At 39.0% G+C, this 19,543-nt stretch overlaps 1 protein-coding gene across 8 annotated transcripts in view; it reads right to left on the bottom strand.

The window, feature by feature from the left end:
* CLIP4 (CAP-Gly domain containing linker protein family member 4) overlaps positions 1–19,543 on the bottom strand; it is a 41,646-nt gene that overhangs the window by 12,111 nt on the left and 9,992 nt on the right. For all 8 annotated transcript variants that reach the window (XM_081943634.1, XM_081943630.1, XM_081943631.1 and 5 more), the window contains exons 5-10: positions 17,983–18,144; positions 13,036–13,154; positions 12,460–12,693; positions 4,324–4,459; positions 2,824–2,976; positions 1,213–1,293 (exon numbers count right to left, since the gene is read on the bottom strand). In XM_081943634.1, the coding sequence (XP_081799760.1) occupies positions 1,213–1,293; positions 2,824–2,976; positions 4,324–4,459; positions 12,460–12,693; positions 13,036–13,154; positions 17,983–18,144 (885 nt within the window). The remainder of the gene's footprint in view (positions 1–1,212; positions 1,294–2,823; positions 2,977–4,323; positions 4,460–12,459; positions 12,694–13,035; positions 13,155–17,982; positions 18,145–19,543) is intronic.

Genomic DNA, 19,543 nt, shown 5'->3' with positions numbered 1-19,543 from the left:
GATTGTCATGAGATCCATAGCATATACTTATTTATGAATACTGTGACTATTTATAATTATCTGTGTATTTAGGATTATTATTTATACTGTCAAATAATAATCTTACTCACAGCTCCATTGATCTCCTTTCCTCCTGCACTTTTCTGAGGCAAAACTAAAATATTCCATTTTGAAAACCATTGCTTCTCTTTTGCCCTGATTCAGGAATAAGGTCAGTAAATTTACTGCCCTCATATGTAGACAGCAATTGCTGCTATGGTTGGGTGCAGCAGCTGTAATCTGCAGCAAGCTCTCTGGTCAGAGGCCAACTCAGCCTTGGCCCAATATTTGAATCACAGAATGAGAAGAAAGGGCAAAGACTACTAGACATGACTTGCAGCCTCTCAACCAAAGTATCAGAAGGTGGAGTCAGCATTAAGCAATAGGCAACCTGCTCTGCCTTGAAGCATCACATTCATCTCTGCCCATGTGTAGACTTGCCCACACCCAGCTCCACTTCCATCATAATCTCCCATCTTTCCTCTCCCTGTGGGCAAATAGAGCAGCCATCATCTAGGAATCCTAGGAACCAATAAAACTGTGCATGCTCTTCCCAGCTTCTGGGAGTTTGGATTACTAACACCTACATAACATAGAAAGTATAGCTTGGCGAGGGATAAGGGACTACCCAGAGTGGAGGACTCTCAAAAGCCATTGGCCACTTTTCCAGCACATCTTTGCTAGGAGACTATCAATGAGAAAAGTGAAATCTGGTCTTCTACAAAGTCAATATTCCCTTCACCAAATAAGCTAAAAATAAATTAGTTTTACTTTAGCTGTTCTTTCCACAGCTAAACAGAAATAGACACGGGAGGATAAAGCCCAGCAGCTGGTTGAAACAAAATAATCCTCCAGTAGACCAACTAAGGTCCAACACATTACTGACCTCTGAACACTCTTCCTCCATATGCATTATAATTCATTTGATTCAAAAGCAGTTTATGGCTGAAATAAAGATGAATTATGTTTCTATGTTTTATCTCATTAGCCTTCCAACCAAGCACTCCTATATATAAATAAGTGCCACTGAAAAAGAATTATATATCCTGGCATAAGCAAACAAGATTTTCAAGGTATGAAGAACTTTATCTAAAATTACTAATACAGCATCATTATAGATTTCCCTTATCTAGACTAAATATAACAGCCAAAAATAACTGGAAGACACATTACCTTGTTTACCTGATGTAATTTTCTTTACTTCTTCACTGCCTACAAATGGGGACTTGGAAGTACCATCTTTTCTTGATAAGCCTGTAAGCCAAACCAAACCTATGACCCACCACAGTCTAAATAACATATCCATTACATCAACATGCTTTCTTCAATCTTCAGTTGAAGAAATCTCAGAGATACAATAGCAACTAGACAATCATGACTCTTGGGTAAACATTTCAGAGATACCGCCTTAACAGATTCCCCAATGCCTTCACAAATGGCAGAACTTCTAATATACTTTAAAAGTTCTTAAAACTTCAAAGAGAGATTCAGAAAAATATCTAACTTGATCACAGGAGATTTTTAACATACTTTTATAGTTATAAATGCTTTATGTTTTATAAAATTCACCAAATTTCAATTCTATTGAAGTCATCCTGGATTTTTGTGAGTTAACCATTTGAGGTACCTTGGTCCAAAAACTGTTGCCCTATGATTCACTATATTGCCCAGTTAAAGGTTAAAGGAACAAGTGTTTTAGTAGTACATAAATAGATGGGTCTGCTTTTAAATATTTTATAGGAAATTTTAAGCAAAGTTCTTTCACATTATATACAATACAATACAATAGTAGAGTTGGAAGGGACCTTGGAGGTCTTCTAGTCCAACCCCCTGCCTAGGCAGGAAATCCTATACCGTTTCAGACAAATGGCTATCCAACATGTTCTTAAAGACTTCCAGTGTTGGGGCATTCACAACTTCTGGAGGCAAGCTGTTCCACTGATTAATTGTTCTGTCAGGAAGTTTCTCCTCAGTTCTAAGTTGCTTCTCTCCTTGATTAGTTTCCACCCATTGCTTCTTGTTCTGTCCTCATGTGCCTTGGAAAATAGCTTGACTCCCTCTTCTTTGTGGCAACCCCTGAGATATTGGAACACTGCTATCATGTCTCCCCTAGATACAATATCATATATTGTATGTTATATATCGTAACCTGTCATTTGTATAAGCTAGCACAAAACACATTTGAAATACTGAACCCTGTTTTTTAAAGAGGAATTTAAAAGCATTGTCCAACATAAGCAATTATTTGCCAAAAGAATATCGCCTATATACAACCTTCCATGCAAACAAAATAAAGCTTAGCAATATTTCATTTAGCCTCTAAATATATATATATGACTGAATATTAATAATATGCTTTAAATTTGTAAAAGAAAATGGGAAATTCCTGAAAGAAATTCAGGAAAAAGAATCCAACACACAAAGAAAAAATCAGAGAACTTGCCCACTGCATTGAGCACATATTTTGCATTAAAAGTTTTGACTTTTAGGGCTGGGAAAGACTTATCTAAATCCTAAGACAGCTACAGATGGGTAATGTCTGTTAAATATGCCAAGGAAGCAAAATAATTAAAATAGGAGAAAACACACATTAGTCCTGAATATCAATGCATGTTGGGTTTGTTCATAATTAATCTTTGTGAACCTAATATTATAATACCTTTTATTGATTAAGTCTCTGAAAACAAAGGCTACCTACAAACCATGAATTTTGATTTTAGCCTGTAAATTGTTATACTTTCTGAAGTGTTCTTTTACTTCAAAGTAAATTGTCCCCCTGCTTACCAGAATTCACTTTAGAGATTATGTGGGTTACATCAATTTTCTTGGATTTGATTATAGACGACTGTCGTGAGGAAGAAGCTTTTGTACTTTTTTTGTGTCCAGAAATTTTGTGTCCAGAAATTTTACTTATTTTAGAGAGTGGTGCAAAGATACCTGGCAGAAAAGATACATGATAAGGTACAATCCTTTTAAAGAGGCTTTTTACAGTACATTTAAAGAAACTAGAAGCTTTCATGTGTAAAGAAAAGTTGAAAGCAATAAGGCAAGAGGCAATCAAAGAAAACATTGCAAAAGTCTTTGATTTATTACCGCAATTAAGATTGGAATTTCCATTTCTAAACAATGTGGTAATAAAGCAAGACAACACATGATTCCATCAGTTAGTGATGGCAAACCCAATACTCCTTGTTAACATTGTTAAACAAACTCCAGTGGTTCTTAACCAAGGATTCACCTCAAGCCAAGCCACTCTGGCCTTGGTTCCTTCCAGCCACATGCCTCAATAAGATAATAGACTGCCTCCAACTCTCCCACTTGCCGATGTCCTTCATCTCTGCTCTTCTGGCTGCCCTGTACCCTGCCTAGTGGGATGGCATGCATTTCCAGAAATACACAGCTCTGGGGCTGATTGCCATGTTGTAGTTCTGGGCTCCAACTGCCCCAGCCCGGCCCAACAATATGGTGCAAAGCTGAAACACACGGGAAACATACGGGAAGCCCCAACAAGCACTCATTCACCCCGTTGCCTTCTCTCCCAGTTGCATTCAGCTGTTGTGAGGCTGGAGTCACATGTAGGAAGTGTGAGCCAACCCTAAACCAAAGCCTGGTGCCTTCCCATTGGGGGAAAGCACTTCCAACCTTCCCCATTGGCTGGCATTCTAATTTGCACTGCACTGCAGGACTGGGTTTGGGGGTGGGGGTATATGTTTAGAAAACATTTGCCGGAGAAGCTGGAGTAGTTGCGGTGGCATGGTGATTGCAGGTCCAAAAAAAGATAGCAAAGGCAGCAAGGTGCTTGTACTTCAGCTGAAAGATCAGTGTGGCAAACTGCAAAAGAAGGCCGTTGGGAAAAGGAATATTTGCTGGTTCTTGCCAGGCACTGCAAATTGTTGTACCACTTGCTGGTGGTTGCTAGGAGCAGTTGCAACTTGGTGCTGCGCTATAGCTACGGGGATTCTTGCAACCCCAGAGCCATAGCGCACCAAGAAGCCCCTAAGCCACACCAGTTCTGGGGCTGCTTGCCGCTTACCAAGTCAGGGTGTAGGCAAATACAGCAATTAATTAAATATCATTTTTTGATTACCTTGCATAAATTCAGGTATATCACAGGTAACCAAAGTACATAGCAGTATTGGAAATAGGAATAAGAAATATCAATCTGAGTTACAACACTAGCATGCAGAGTAAGCAAATATCAATAACTACTTAAGTACTTAGTTGGATAATTTTCAATGACAATGACAGAGAAATATGAAGAAGTTTAAAAATTAAAAGTAATACCATGTTCTGGAGTACACTTGAAGTACTGCACTTTTCCAACGGTACCATTGTTTTTGCCATCAGGTTCATCCAATTCTATACCAGCCCACTGCCCACTGGCAAATTCTGTCATGCCACAAAATCGTAATATGCCAATCTGGAAAAAAGATATATAAATATATATTCAACTAGGTTGAAAGCTGAAGTGACAACAGCTGAAAGTGATAACAGAATATTATGTTCTGAAATTCTTCTTTGAAATTATTCCAAGAAAAAGCTGAAACATAGAACATTCTCCAGTGTTCTTCACTCCAACACAGGACTCCTTCACTGAAGGCTGTATAGGCAGAGGAACAGTCCCAATCTTATATAAAGTATTATATATGAGCTTTTCCACACATCACATTGATACAATAGATTTCCTTTTCAACAGGAGAAACTTCTTTAAAGGAAGTGTGGCTTGACAATGAAACCATCACCCAGGGGGATGGTATTTATTTTCTTTTATTATTTTCTTTTATTTTTGGCAATTTTTAAGCAGAGATTAGAAAATATTATGGGATTTTTTTTTGTCTTTTACATTTTATATATTACATTTTATACAACTATACAATGCCATTTTATTCTATTATACCTCTAAGAACAAAAAGACTCTTATATTCTCTTGTTTTACTCACGGCCAATTTGGGATTTAAGAAAGGACAAGTATGCCACCATATTTTCTTCCTTCTTGTCGCTCTATTCTTTAATTTCCTTCTCTGTTTTTTTTTTACTTTTAGTCCACAACATGCTCACCAAGATGTTCCCTCTGTCTTTGTTTCTATTCCTTCCACCCCCTGCTTACATTGTCCTCTTGATTTTAAAGCTTACCTCCATCCATTATGTTTAAAACTTGTATCAAAATGCTGCAGAGAAAAAGAGGTGTAACAAGGCAAAAGAGTTGTGCCTGTTCTGCTCTTCTCCCAATTCCAAAATTTAAACTGAAAGCACATTTTTTTTCCTTTTGCCCTGCCTGCAAGTGCTACTAATTTTCTTAAGAAAAACCTTCAAATGGGAATCTCTCCATGCTCCATTTCCTTCAACCAGCAGCTATTCCAAGAGCAACTTGCATCTTTCATTTTAAAACCTGAGTGAATAAAGTTCCGTCCTCCTGAAGGCTGTATAGTAATTACCAGGCTGTGAAGGCCTCTGAAACAGCAGGTGAAGTATCGTTTCCAGGCCCAAAGCAGGTGGTCGATTGACTTCTGCAGAACCGAGAGTGCAATGTGCGGAAAGCCTCTTTGAGTCGGAATGTGGTTAAATGCCACTTTTATTACCTCCTCTGCTGCTTAATTTTATGAATATGAGATAGTCTTCTCTTAATGCCATAGAAGGGAGGAGGGCCCCAACTAAGGGCTATTATGGGTCCAGGGAAGTGCAGCTCTTGGAAATAACAACCAAAGAAAGAAATTGAACACCTGACTTTTTTACAGGGATGCTGGTTCTCCCCATTCAGACAAAGTATGGTAACCATACTGCCCCATCCTCTTGCTTGCAGTGCAGGTGCAATTCGTAAATGGTAGATCGGTGAACAAGATCTCTCTCATTAGTTATTTAATTATGAATAAGGTTCAGTCTGGTTTGTACCATTTTAACTTGGATCAGAGAGCTGTTGTGCACATGTGTGGGATAGCCTTAGCACTTATTTCAGCCCCAAAACAGATCAGAGATGAGAAGAGGGAGCAATTAAAGGATAAAGAAATATGCTTCTTGTTTCAGACTTGCTGCCTATGCAGTGCCAATCTAGAGTATTTGACTGAATATTGTGCACTAAAGAAAGTACAGGAATTGTGTCAGAGAACCACCTGCCTTGCTATTCAGCACTCTCCCCAACTAAGCTGAAAGAGATGGTTTTGAACCTGATCTTGAGGTCTTCCAGAATAACAGTTCTGGAGGAATTCGTTATCCAGGACAGCCATGATTGCGGCTCCTCAAGATTTTGTGATAGCCATAACAAATATGGTTCTGCCCAAGTTATCATTGTTTAACCCAGATAATAGATGCTCGGATCTATTGGACAGAACAATGGTCTGAAGCAGGGGGGATTTAAATCTGTTCCTTATGACAGTGAGTACATTTCTAATTTATACTTGCAATAACTTCCTTTCTGCAGAGCTGAAGTACTAATTAGAATTATCCAAACTGAAAAATAATGGTTTATGATGGATTCAAGAAAAAGGTAGAATATTAATGGACGCTCTTATTAAAACCTTAGTTTACCCTTTGGTTAACATGACCTGGGTAGTTCACATGATCACTTCTTATCCTCAACCATTATGCAGCACCCCATTTAGGCTTATTACACATTCCAGCTGAAGACTATGAAAGAAGTAGAAGGTAACTAGAACACAGATAGCAGAAAACTAATATTAAATTTGATCCAATACCAGTGGTGGGTTCCTGCCGGTGCGCACCGGTTCGAGCGAACCTGTTGGTCAATGAACCCGGAAGTAAGTTCCTGCCCCGGCCCTGTCACTCACTCACTCGCCCCCGCCCGTCCAGAAGCCGTTCCATTGCTCCCTCCCCCCCTTCCGCTGAGTGGGGTGGGGAATCCTCCTGTTCCTCCTCTCAGTGATCTTTTGCAAAGGGAAACAGCTCTGACAGGGGGGAAAAGCCTCCCATCGAAAACAGCACTGAGTTGGGTGGGGAATCCTCCCTTTCCTCCTCTCAGCGATCTTTTGCGAAGGGAAACAGCTCTGACAGGGGGGAAAAGCCTCCCATCGAAAACAGCACTGAGTTGGGTGGGGAATCCTCCCTTTCCTCCTCTCAGTGATCTTTTGCGAAGAGAAACAGCTCTGACGGGGGAAAAGCCTCCCATCAAAAACAGCACTGAGTGGGGTGGGGAATCCTCCCGTTCCTCCTCTCAGCGATCTTTTGCGAAGGGAAGCAGCTCTGAGAAGGGGGGAAAGCCTCCCATCGAAAACAGAGCTGAGTGGGGTGGGGAATCCTCCCGTTCCTCCTCTCAGCGATCTTTTGCGAAGGGAAGCAGCTCTGAGAAGGGGGGAAAGCCTCCCATCGAAAACAGAGCTGAGTGGGGTGGGGAATCCTCCCGTTCCTCCTCTCAGCGATCTTTTGCGAAGGGAAGCAGCTCTGAGAAGGGGGGAAAGCCTCCCATCGAAAACAGAGCTGAGTGGGGTGGGGACTCCTCCCGTTCCTACTCTCAGCGATCTTTTGCGAAGGGAGGTTTCTCAAAATGGGACGGCCTCATCTCTTTTGCCCTTCAATCCCTCTCTCTCTCTCCCTCTGCCCTCCCCCAATGGCTCAGCGTGAAAAACTGGGGGAACTGTGCAGAGGAAAAGGAGAAGAAAGGAAAGGGGGGACAGAAACGGGGGGAGGAAGAGAGAGAGAGAAAGAGTGACACACAAAGGGGGGAAGTTGGGAGACGCTTCCCTTAAATACTGACGCCCTCTGCTTTGGGGGGAAAGTCAGCGATCTCAGGAGGGGAAAGGAGAGGAGGGTCCTTGGTGAACCTCTACCCACTATTCCCTCTATCCCAGTTAAGCCTGCTCGGTTTGGGACCCAGCCTTTCTAACTTCCTTTGGGATCTTCTAACATCCCACTCCCACCCAGTCACATGGCCGGCAAGCCACTCCCACAAAGCAGACCACACCCACAGAGTAGGTTCCAAAAAATTTTGAAACCCACCACTGTCCAATACCCATCATGCTTTTAATGGCAATGATGAAGAAGCTACTAAGTCTTTCCAAATGATTCAGTGTCTTCTGAAATCTGGTTCAAAACAGCTGATATCTGTTTAGGCACTTTGAGGAGAAAAAAAACGTATCTTCCACAAAATCGAACTATGAATTAGAGGCGCAAGTATCCTCATAGGAACGAAATTTCTTATTACTTGAGATTGCGCACCCATTACAAACCTACTTGGACAGAGCTTGCTACCTCAACCCACGTCCTGTTAATTCATCCATTTGATGCATTCATACATGTGACTATCCTTGAAGACAGTTCAGAAACTTCAGTTAATTACTGCAGTGAGAGTGCTGATTGGATTTAAGTATAATGAACATAGTATGCCAATTGTACCAATTGTCAGTGGAACAGATTGCCTCCAGAAGTTGTGAATGCCCCAACACTGGAAGTCTTTAAGAAGATGTTGGATAGCTATTTGTCTGAAACGGTATAGGGTTTCCTGCCTAGGCAGGGGGTTGGACTAGAAGACCTCCAAGGTCCCTTCCAACTCTACTATTGTATTGTATTGTATTGTATACAATCTTCACTGGTTCTCAATTTCATTTTTAATTCTAAAAAGCTCTTCACTTAGAAAAGCCAGAGCTTGCAATTACTGTAATTGAAATAATGTCTGTTCCAGCTTCTGTCCTATTTATATCTTAATTATCATATTTAGTTTTATAGACAGAAATTCAGGATATAGGCAGATTAAATAAACAAATACAAAAGATTAGTAAGTGGGACTCATGGACTGGCTTTTTCAGTGGTTCTTGCCCAACTGATTTTGAAGGTTAACATACATATTCTTCAGAACAAACAAAAAATTAAATTATTGCAGTTTTATGGCCGTATAACTAAATGCATACAATATCTAAAAATATATTTCTTATATACATATACATATACATACATACATACATACATACATACATATATGATCTCAAACTACATTGATAATAAACAACACAAGTTCAATTGGGAAGAACAAAAAGTATTGGCCATGCCAACACCTGCCACACACATGAATTTATTGATGCCTGGTATTCTACGAAAGGAGCAATTAACAAGCTTATTGATCTAGATCCAGCATATGAATATGTAAGAAACCATCATTCGAACATCCAATCAACAAGAGAACCAATCAGCTGCTCAAAATTGAAATATAGCTCCAAATGAACAACTAATCACACGAACAACTAACCACACTGGCACACAAGAATTTAAAAGCTAAAGAGGAATAGGACAAGAAAATCCTGCTGATGATATTACCTAGTCTGATAATGAAATGTTCATTAACTAAATTGAAACAAGCTTGGAGGGCAAACCATTGCCAAAATATTTTTTTTATGTTTGAAGCAAATGTTAAAATTCTCAAAAAACTAACTTTGGCTTAGATCAGCGGTTCTCAAATAGTGGGGCGCGCCCCCCTGGGGGGGCGCGAGGCTCCGTAAAGGGGGGCGCGAAGGCTCCCTTTCCATCTGGGTGCAACGGCGGCGGCGTGGGCGAGGCATAATATATCCCGGCTTGAAGTGGCAGCGCTGGGGACTGCTCAGAGACTCATCAGAGCCACGGGCTGGATCTGTGCAAGAAGCCTGCTCGGGCGGGGGTGGGAGGGAGGGAAGCATGGCTGTCCCAGGCTTCCCTCCCTCCCCCCCCCCCAGCCCAAGCAGACTTTTTGCACAGCTCCAGCCCGCGGCTCTGATGAGTCTCTGAGCAGTCCCCAGCGCTGCCACTTCAAGCCGGGATATATTCTGCCATGCCCTCGGCGGCGTCTTTATGCAGGTAGCTCGCCTCCCCGCCAGCAGCTCCACCGCCAACATTCCGTCTGGAAGCGGAAGCGCAACAGCCGCTGTTGGGGAAGGGACAAAGGGGCGGCGGTCGCCCGATCTTGCCACCCCCACCCCTTCGCCCCTGGTAACGGCGACTGTTGTGCTGCTGCTTCCAGCTGGGATGCTGGAGGAGCTGCTGGCAGGGAGGGAGGGAAGAAAGGGAGGAGGGAGTAAGGATAGACAAGCAAGAGGGAAAGAGGAAAGAAGGCAAGCAGGCAGGAAGGAGGCAGAAGGAAGGAGGGAAGAATGGAACTGGAAGGGAGGCAGGGAAGGAGGGAGGGAGAAAGGAAGGATAGGAGGATAGGGAAAGAGGAAAGAAGGCAGGCAGGCAGGGGGAAAGAGGAAGGAGGGAACTGGAAGGGAGGCAGGAAGGAAGGGAAGGAGGAAGGGAGGGTGGAAGGAAGGATAGACAAGCAAGAGAGAAAGAGGAAAGAAGGCAAGCAGGCAGGAAGGAGGCAGAAGGAAGGAGGGAAGAATGGAACTGGAAGGGAGGCAGGGAAGGAGGGAGGGAGAAAGGAAGGATAGGAGGATAGGGAAAGAGGAAAGAAGGCAGGCAGGCAGGGGGAAAGAGGAAAGAGGGAACTGGAAGGGAGGCAGGAAGGAAGGGAAGGAGGAAGGGAGGGTGGAAGGAAGGATAGACAAGCAAGAGAGAAAGAGGAAAGAAGGCAAGCAGGCAGGAAGGAGGCAGAAGGAAGGAGGGAAGAATGGAACTGGAAGGGAGGCAGGGAAGGAGGGAGGGAGAAAGGAAGGATAGGAGGATAGGGAAAGAGGAAAGAAGGCAGGCAGGCAGGGAGAAAGAGGAAGGAGGGAACTGGAAGGGAGGCAGGAAGGAAGGGAAGGAGGAAGGGAGGGTGGAAGGAAGGATAGACAAGTAAGAGGGAAAGAGGAAAGAAAGCATGTGACTACGGTGGGAGTCGAGGAAAGACCGGTGTGCTATGTTATGCAGAGGTGTACTTATAACAATTTTATAGACAAATTAGACTATTTACAGTCGCGCGGGGGGGGGGGCGCGAAATGTTTTCTTCTTCCTAGGGGGGGCATGACAGAAAATAATTGAGAAGCACTGGCTTAGATAAATATATCTGCTTAATACAGCATATTTATACAAAATGTTAACATACAAATTACCAATTTCAAATTATTTGTTGGTCACTAAATAAAAGTACACTATTACATAATGCCATACATACTGGCATAATTACAACTGTCCCTCCTGGCAAATGTATTTCATCTGGCTTTCTTAGGGTTTTTTTAATTTGTTGTGTCTGTTTTAGGGATTTAAAACTCATATTTATATTAGCTTTGTACAGTTCTTTTAATTGCATTTTAACCTCCTCCAAACTGTACATATTTCACTTCTTATTGTATTTTGTTATATTTTCTGTGGACTGTACACCGCCCCGAGTCCCTTTTGGGAGAGGGGGCGGTCTAGAAGCACCAAATATAAATAAATATAAATAAATATAAACATGCTAAATTATAATTATATAACGCTGTATGGTTGTGGGCTGTAGAGCGTACAACCATAGAGCGTACTCCCAGAGCAGCATCCGTCCTCCGTGTTTTGAAAGCCTAAAAAAAAAAACCAAGCGGCGGGCAGAGCCAGCAGCAGAGATGCCCTGGATCTGCAGGTACTGTAGTGTTAGCCAAGGACATCGTGAGCCTGCACAACCCCCCTCTCCAGCCATGCAGAGCCCCATTCACTCACCTAGGAGCATTCCAAAGGCGCCGAGCCGCGGGAGGCGGAGGGCGGCGAATAGGCGCTCGTGTTGCTTGGTGTGTTCCGGGTACCGCTAGGTCGGTCAGCGGCGCTGTGCCCAGCCGGAAAGGGGGGTTGCCGGGTGGCTGCTCGCAAGCGTGGTCTCCTCATGGCTGCTGGATTGCTGCTGCGACAGCGCAACACAGCCATTCGACCCCGAGACTGTGCCCGGCTCTTCAGGAGTCCGGTCGCAAGGGAGCAGCCGCCCGGCAACCCAAAAACAATAAGCCCTCCCCTTTAATAAGCCCAAGGCCATATTTCGTGGGTCAAAAAAATATAAGATCCTGTCGTAGTTTCGGGGAAACACGGTATGAGATATCTAGTCTTCTAACACATCAGAAATGTGACAGTTCTGTGAAGTTCCAGATACTGAATTTCTGTTCAAAGTTGTTTGCTTTCCAAAGTATATCTGCATCAATTCTTTTGATGAAGACATTATTTACATTTGCCATAATGAAGCACAATTTACATTCATTAAAAATTAAAATTAATAAAGTTAATAGAAGCAACATATGGATTGATAAAATTTTGCAACATTTATTTTAAAGTGCAAAGTATAGCACAGTTTTATGAAACTGGCGATCAACCTGGTACTATGTTTGCTAGTTTAGGATGCAGAACTGGTGTATATTCCTTAGCTGGGCAAGAATGATATAATTTTACATACTGTATCCAAGTGAGCCAGTTACAGATCTCCTTTTAAAAAATTAAATTTTACTAGCTGATGTGACAGAGCTACCAGGATAATCATTTAGCTCATTATGATTAACAGCCCTACATATAAACTCAGAAACATTTTCAATCCAGTTAATTTCCCCCCCACAATTTGCTTATTAAACATACCTTCTGTCCTGCAATGACAACTCGATCTCCCAGTTTCAGACCAAGAGATTCAAGCATGTCTTTTCCAGTGACATCATAATTTGGAAGCATTATATTGGAAAGGTCGCAAACCAGAGGTACTGCATCTAAAAGCATCTGTTTGATTTCTTTAGCGCTGGCTGCTGCATCAGCCATTTCCAATGGCATATCTACTGGATCAGGAACCACATCAGCGGGTGTCTGCCCTTTGTCATTCTGTGGAACAATAACCACCAAAACAAGGGAGTGAATTCAGATACAGTATTGATCCAAATCACAACAGAGCTATTAATACATTAACGAATATTACATAACTAAATACACCATCATCATAATCAAACACAACTAATCCTAAACATCCATTACCACGATCAACAAATTTCAAATAATTTACAAAACGATCTAAAGATAATCAGTAGTACAAATATAATTTACACATATTTTCCTGTGTATTTTTGATGTTCCCGATATAAAAGTAAACTGCAAAGCATTTTAACCAATCATTGTAATTCAGACTCAGTCAGATAAAACAAACAATTGGTAAAATCAACATCTCACCCTAAAAGCAGGGTTAGCACCGTGTTCCAATAGACACTTTGCAGCTCCAGTACATAAGTTGAAGGCAGCAATATGCAAGGCAGTTCCAAAATCAAAGTCACTGCAAGTGGCATCAACATCTACAATTAAGAACCAAATTGATATGTGGATATATGGGCAGATATCAATGCTGTTTTTATCCTTAATGACATACTATGGGCATATACAATTACTAAGTCAACATTAAATCTAGCCAATAGAATTCAAAATCAAGATAGAGAGGTCAGTCAGTCAGTCACCCACTAAACAAATTAAATTTATATGCAACTATGCTTTCCAAATTAACATTTTGGCAAGAAGAGAGGTAATACCAATTTGCTTGAATTCATGTGTCAGATTAATAAATAGCAACTTTAAGACTATTTAAAAACACTGGGCCCAGAGAAGCTGGGATATGAGAATTCAACACCAACAATGATAACAAGTGAGAGCAAGAAAACGGCAAAAGAAAGGTAAAGTTGAATGGGAAATATTAGCAGAACTTTTGAGAGAAGGAAGCCCTGTTAAACTCTATCTCCCCTCCCATTGCTATTTTTCTAAAAGCAGAGGAAGAATTGATCCTTAAAAATGCCTGAGACCTATTTATTTATCCTATTCCCACTTTATGTTTAATTAGGCCAGGGAATAAGTGTGAAGAGGCTAAAAAATCAACACATCAGACAAGAAATTGGATAAATCACAGAATCAAGTCAATTCCTTATTCTATATACAGGAATCCAAATTCAAGCATCCATCACAAATGGAAATCTAGACTTTACCAAAACACAACCGATGGAAGGGAGCTCACTACATCTCAGGGTAATTGCTTTTATTGCCAAACTGTACTTCCTTTAGAAAACTTTCCTTTCAATTGGAAACTGCTTTCTTGGAGTTAAAAATCTATTATCCATGCCATGTCTCCAGGTATGACAGTAAATAGGTCTTAGATTTCATCAATGTGACATCTATGCTTGTACTTGACAAATGGTACATTTCCACATCTGATTTTCAAACAAAACATTCATCAATTTAATTTTTATCTCATTCAGCATATTCTCAACTGTGTGGCAATCAGACTGTCATAGAAAACTTTGTCAAATGGTTTAAAAAAACAATATTTAATATAACTACAGCCCTAGTATGGAAGTTGCATTCTTAAAAATAGAGGTTAATTGACAATCTTATTGATTTCTAATCATCATATTTTCCAATATTTTATTTTGATTGTTTTATTTATATTTGCTCCTTTTAATAAATAATTCTTATTACATTACTTGGATTTATACAGATTTATGGGGGATGGAAATATTGTATATGGACATTTAACATTTTTTAAAACAATCCCTCTCCTAAAATATTAAAATTATATCCTACCACATTTTTTTTTGTTTTATTTTGTTTTGGTGTAGCTTGCTTTCGCATTTTTAGTGTTAATGATTTGTTCATCACTTTATACTTATGTATGTATATTTTAAAAGACTAGTCTACATGAGACTTAATGTTGCTCTCGGAATAATCAGAATTTTTATTATCTCTATTAAGTCTATACAGAGCATTAGAAAGGGATTTTTTACAAAGTGCATTGATATAAGCAAAGCATTCCTCCTCAAAGTGTCAGAGCAGTTGAATACAATTGAAAACTAAGCAGAAGTACTTTGAAATCTTTCTCCAGTTGTCTGTATGCATATTTACGGTATATTTCATGTTCACATTGGTCAATCCACACAAAGTGTTATCTGTGCATGCATAAGCTGACAGCTTAAATTCACAATTTTTTTAAGGCAGATATAAATTCTTTCCTGATTGTCTGGACAACTTAACTCTGGAAATTAAACATAAAGTATCTAAAGGAAGCTCTCGATTGCACATGTAGCCTCTCTATTTAAAGACAGAATAAACAGGAATAAAAGGGAGCAAAGCTAATATAACACTTTAACATGAGTAAAACTAAACATACATTTGAAACAACCAAAAGAAGGTAATATTTAAGGGTAAATCTGCATAATGCAGCAACTGACAAATTCTAATTATTAAATTTCTAATATGATAGGGTGAATTGGCACAATGCAGCATCTTCAGTATTATAACTATTAAACTTCTAATATGGGTGAGCAATTTAGTCTGCTTCTGCCACTATCCAACTTCAGATGTTGTTGACCCTGCAAAATATGGCAAAGGAATCAAAGGATTATTTCTCTATATTTTCAAATGTTTAATCTCACATCTGCAACCTGCCTTCCAAGCTATATCCATTATGAAAGCATTTTTAAAAAGTGCAAGATATCTGAATAAACTTTAGTCTGATGATATTTATCAGATATTCTGCACAGTTAAAACCTATGTGTAAGGAAACTAGAGGTAGTTCTTGACCTATGACCACAACTGAGCCCAAATTTCCGTTGATAAACAAGGCAGTTGTTAAGTGAGTTTTGTCCCATTTTATAATCTTTCTTGCCACAGTTGTTAAGTTAGTAATTTGGTTATTAAATGAATCTGGTTTCCCCACTGACTCTGTTTGTCATAGGGTTGGATCACATGGCGCTGGGACACTGTAACTGTCATAAATACATGCCAGTTGCCACATGTCTGAATTTTGATTGCATGACCATGGGGATGCTGCAACGGTTGCATAAAAAATGACCATAAGTAACTTTTTTCAGTGTTGTTGCAATTTCGAACAGTCACTAAATGAATGGCTGTCAGTTGAGGACTTCCTGTATAAGCACTCCAGCTTTCTGGATCAACTTGAGTTCCAGCAAATGCACTTCAATGGTTTGATTAGAAAAGAGAAATGCTACTCCACAAGCTTAATTGCATTCTATTGATAGATAAAACATTTGGTTTGATTCAAATGAATGCCAGAAGCTAAATAAAACAGATGGTTGAAATTTCTTCCAGATTTGATTTTCCTTCGTTAAATCTTTTGGAAACCAAACAAGTAAACCTCTCTTTCAATGTTACATAAATATGTCTCCTATTCTTTAGACAAAAGAAAAATATGTGGAACAAGATGCAGCAAATCTTTTAGCATCAGAGAAAACACTACATTTACTGGAAGCCCTCATGGCTGTTAACTTTATATAACAACCATGTTGTTTCGAAGTGCTGACTTCAGTTAAGAACTTGCTCAAAGTCATCCTCTCTGAACCAACACTCCCTTCTAGGTAAACATGAAGGCTTTATAAAGAACAAATTAATCTTATCAAACACCATGAACTTGGGCTCATATAGCTAATCTTATGCTGCCAACTGATATGTCTGAGGAGAGAGAAAAAAGTTCTAAAGGTTTGCTGGAGAAGTGAAGAGCTTACTCCTTATCATCCACATCACTAAAAATAAATAAATGTGCTACAAGAAACTGGTAATATGAATCATTGCACTATTGAAAAGAAGAACCTGGATTTATCATTGTCCTAGAAATTCTGAGAAATTTTGAAGGAGAAAAATACATTTGGGAACAAAAGAAACAGAAATCAAAAAGCAGAAAGGAGTAAGCCTGTTCCATCTGTTCTAATTCACACTGCATCAAGCTGAAATCCAAAGTAAAATTATGAATATATTAATTTTTCATAATGCTAAGTTATGAAAAGATCCCAAAATAGACATGAAACCTCATAAGATGATCAGAAAGCAGTCATTAATTCCTATTTTACACAAACTCAGTATGAAAATAAAAACGGGTGTGGAGAATAAGACATAACTATATCTTTGATTAAGCTACTTAAAGAAAATGTTTTAAATAAATAAATAAAATAAAAATATGTGACCTCGGCATGTTCTGCATCACCCGTCTATGACAACTCCATAGAGCGTAAGTATAAAAATTGACATCTTGAGGAAGGGGAGATGAATTGTCATGTATTATTAAGAAAACAAAAATTGATGTACTTTTCAAAACAATAATAGATTATACATAATACTTAGATCCATCACAAATTATCTCTGAAGAATCTACATCAGAGAAAGGCCACATATTATCTTCCATCTTTTCCAGCTAATGAATGTTCAGACCCATAATTTCTAAAATAAATTCCATTTTAGCCCAGTTGCTTTGTGAATGATTGACCTCATAACCTACAATGTAATATATATGTATAACACAACAAATTCAAGTATATGGCAATTCAAAGCTTCCACTATAATAGTTGCAATTGATATGGAATTTTAGGAACTGACAGAGTAAACAGAAATTCAAAACTTCAGTATGGAAAATGTGTATGCAATTTATATGTATTGAAAATATATATAATTTCTAATATTATTTTCCATACTTATTGTAGGATATAATGTATATTTTAGAGTTAAATCACTTCACTTTTAAAAGATCATTATAGATATTTAGTAACATTAGTATATTCGGGTGGACACAGTTATGGCAAATATCAGTGATATGGCTGTCTATCTAAACACTGTAGGGGCAAAACATTTCCCTTTCCCTTTCTACACCCTCCAATTGCCAGTAATAGCATAGACGGAAAAATAGATAGATAGATAGATGATAGAGATAGATAGATAGATAGATAGATGATAGATAGATAGATAGATAGATAGATAGATAGATAGATAGATAGATAGATGATAGATAGATAGATAGATAGATAGATAGATAGATAGATAGATAGATAGATAGATAGACAGACAGACAGACATGCACACACAGAGAGGGGGAGGGAGGGGGAGAGAGAGAAAGAGAGAAGGGGTGGGAGAGAAGGAGGGAATTAATTAATAAATAGTACAGCTAAAATGAGTAATTCATTGATGTGTGATTATTTGGAGCCTTTAGCCAACATTGTTATCACATTACAGTATGTATCTTTGTCCTAGTTTTTAAATTGTCCTCATATTCAGGGAAACATCAACTTTGGAATAGTCTTACTGATAAGGGAAAGGAATATTTTATTTATTGGTATTACATCTGATGAGATTTACCTTTTGGTTTTGCATTTTTCAAAATGATAGTAATGAGTTCTGGAACATCAAAATAGGAAGCATAGTGGAGAGCATTCATATTTGTCCAGCGACTCCTCAAATTGATATCTGCACCCAACTCAATAAGTTGAGAGGCAAATTTTGCTGCTGTTTTCACATTCCCTGCAAAGCAAATAGTTTGAAAACATAGCTTATATGTAGTTTAGTGGGTTCTTGATAGATTTCCACAATATACTAGATAATGGAAGTCTATGTCCAAAAAACATTGGCAAGTTTCCATATAGCCAGTCCTTTTAAGAAGTTTCCTTACCAGAGTTTGAAGGTTAGTCAGACTATAACCACATCAACAAAGAAGAAAAAACTCAGGAAAGTTTCCTAGTACTTTGTATATAGACTTTTTCTCTGAATGTCCAGGACAATAGCTTTCTTAATTTTAAATATCTATAGCCAATGACTGGAGTTGGTGAAAACTGCTACCTTAACACATCTGGAGAGAATCAAATTGGGGGAACCTATTTTACAGATACATGCAGCAAAAAGATGCTTGAGTTTTGTCTTATTCTCTGTAGGAAAATATATTATATGATATGCCATGCAACTTTCAAAGTATGGATTTGAATTAAATTGTCTTGATTGTTTCTGTTTTAGCACAGCAGAAATACTGCAGGATATTCTGCATCTTATACAAAAGGAATAGATGTTCAAGTAACAACAGTTCCTTCCTTACACAGATGCTGGAATAACAATGATGATGGTGGTGGTGGTGGTAAAGATTATGGCTTACACATCACGTGTTACTATTTTAGATAATGATGACAGAGAGCTAATGGATAACTAACCAACGGTAGAGTGAGTCCCATAATCAATATAGCAATGCTAAAAGACATCTGACCAAAATATTAGTGAAACTATACCTATGCTATGACTTCAGAAGAATAATACCATTGTTTTATTTATACACAGCAACTAGGACTAAAACTATTTAATTCAGCTGTTAAATAATTTTACCTTATTTCATCTGTACCATGTACTAACATGTAATTCTATTATTTCCTAAGATTTTCAAATGATAAAATATAAAGTTTCTGTCTGTTTCCACCCCATTAATTTAAATTGTTGCTGTATTGGGGGTTACAAGGCTACAGAAAAATGGGAAAATAGAAACGGTAATATGATTATTTCAGTTTAGCAACGATTCCATTTAGAAAGTTTGGAGAGAAAGGGCAGCATACAAATTCTGTGATTACATATCGTAAATATGGCCACTCCATGAATTTTAAAGCGCTATTTGAGGTATCAGAACAACTTATCATCTATATAAAGATTTAAAGGAATGCTGTTACCAAGGTGCATCACTTTGGCCAGTGGGAGGGTGGGTTTAGAAATTCAGTAAAGTGATTTTTGGGTTAGGGAATGTGGCTTATGAATAGAATTCACTGAAGGTGGGGAAATTGATACAGAAGTTCCAAACTGTTCAAATTGGTAGAATTTTGGGCACAGAGGGATATAGAATTTCTAATATATTAGAATATTACAGGTAGATGATTTGAAGATGAATGAC

The sequence above is a fragment of the Natrix helvetica genome (assembly GCF_964273705.1).
Source record: "Natrix helvetica genome assembly, chromosome: 2".
Lineage (NCBI taxonomy): Eukaryota > Metazoa > Chordata > Lepidosauria > Squamata > Natricidae > Natrix > Natrix helvetica.
The sequence above is the reverse complement of the archived record's forward strand: the minus strand, read 5'-3'. Positions and strand labels throughout refer to the sequence as shown.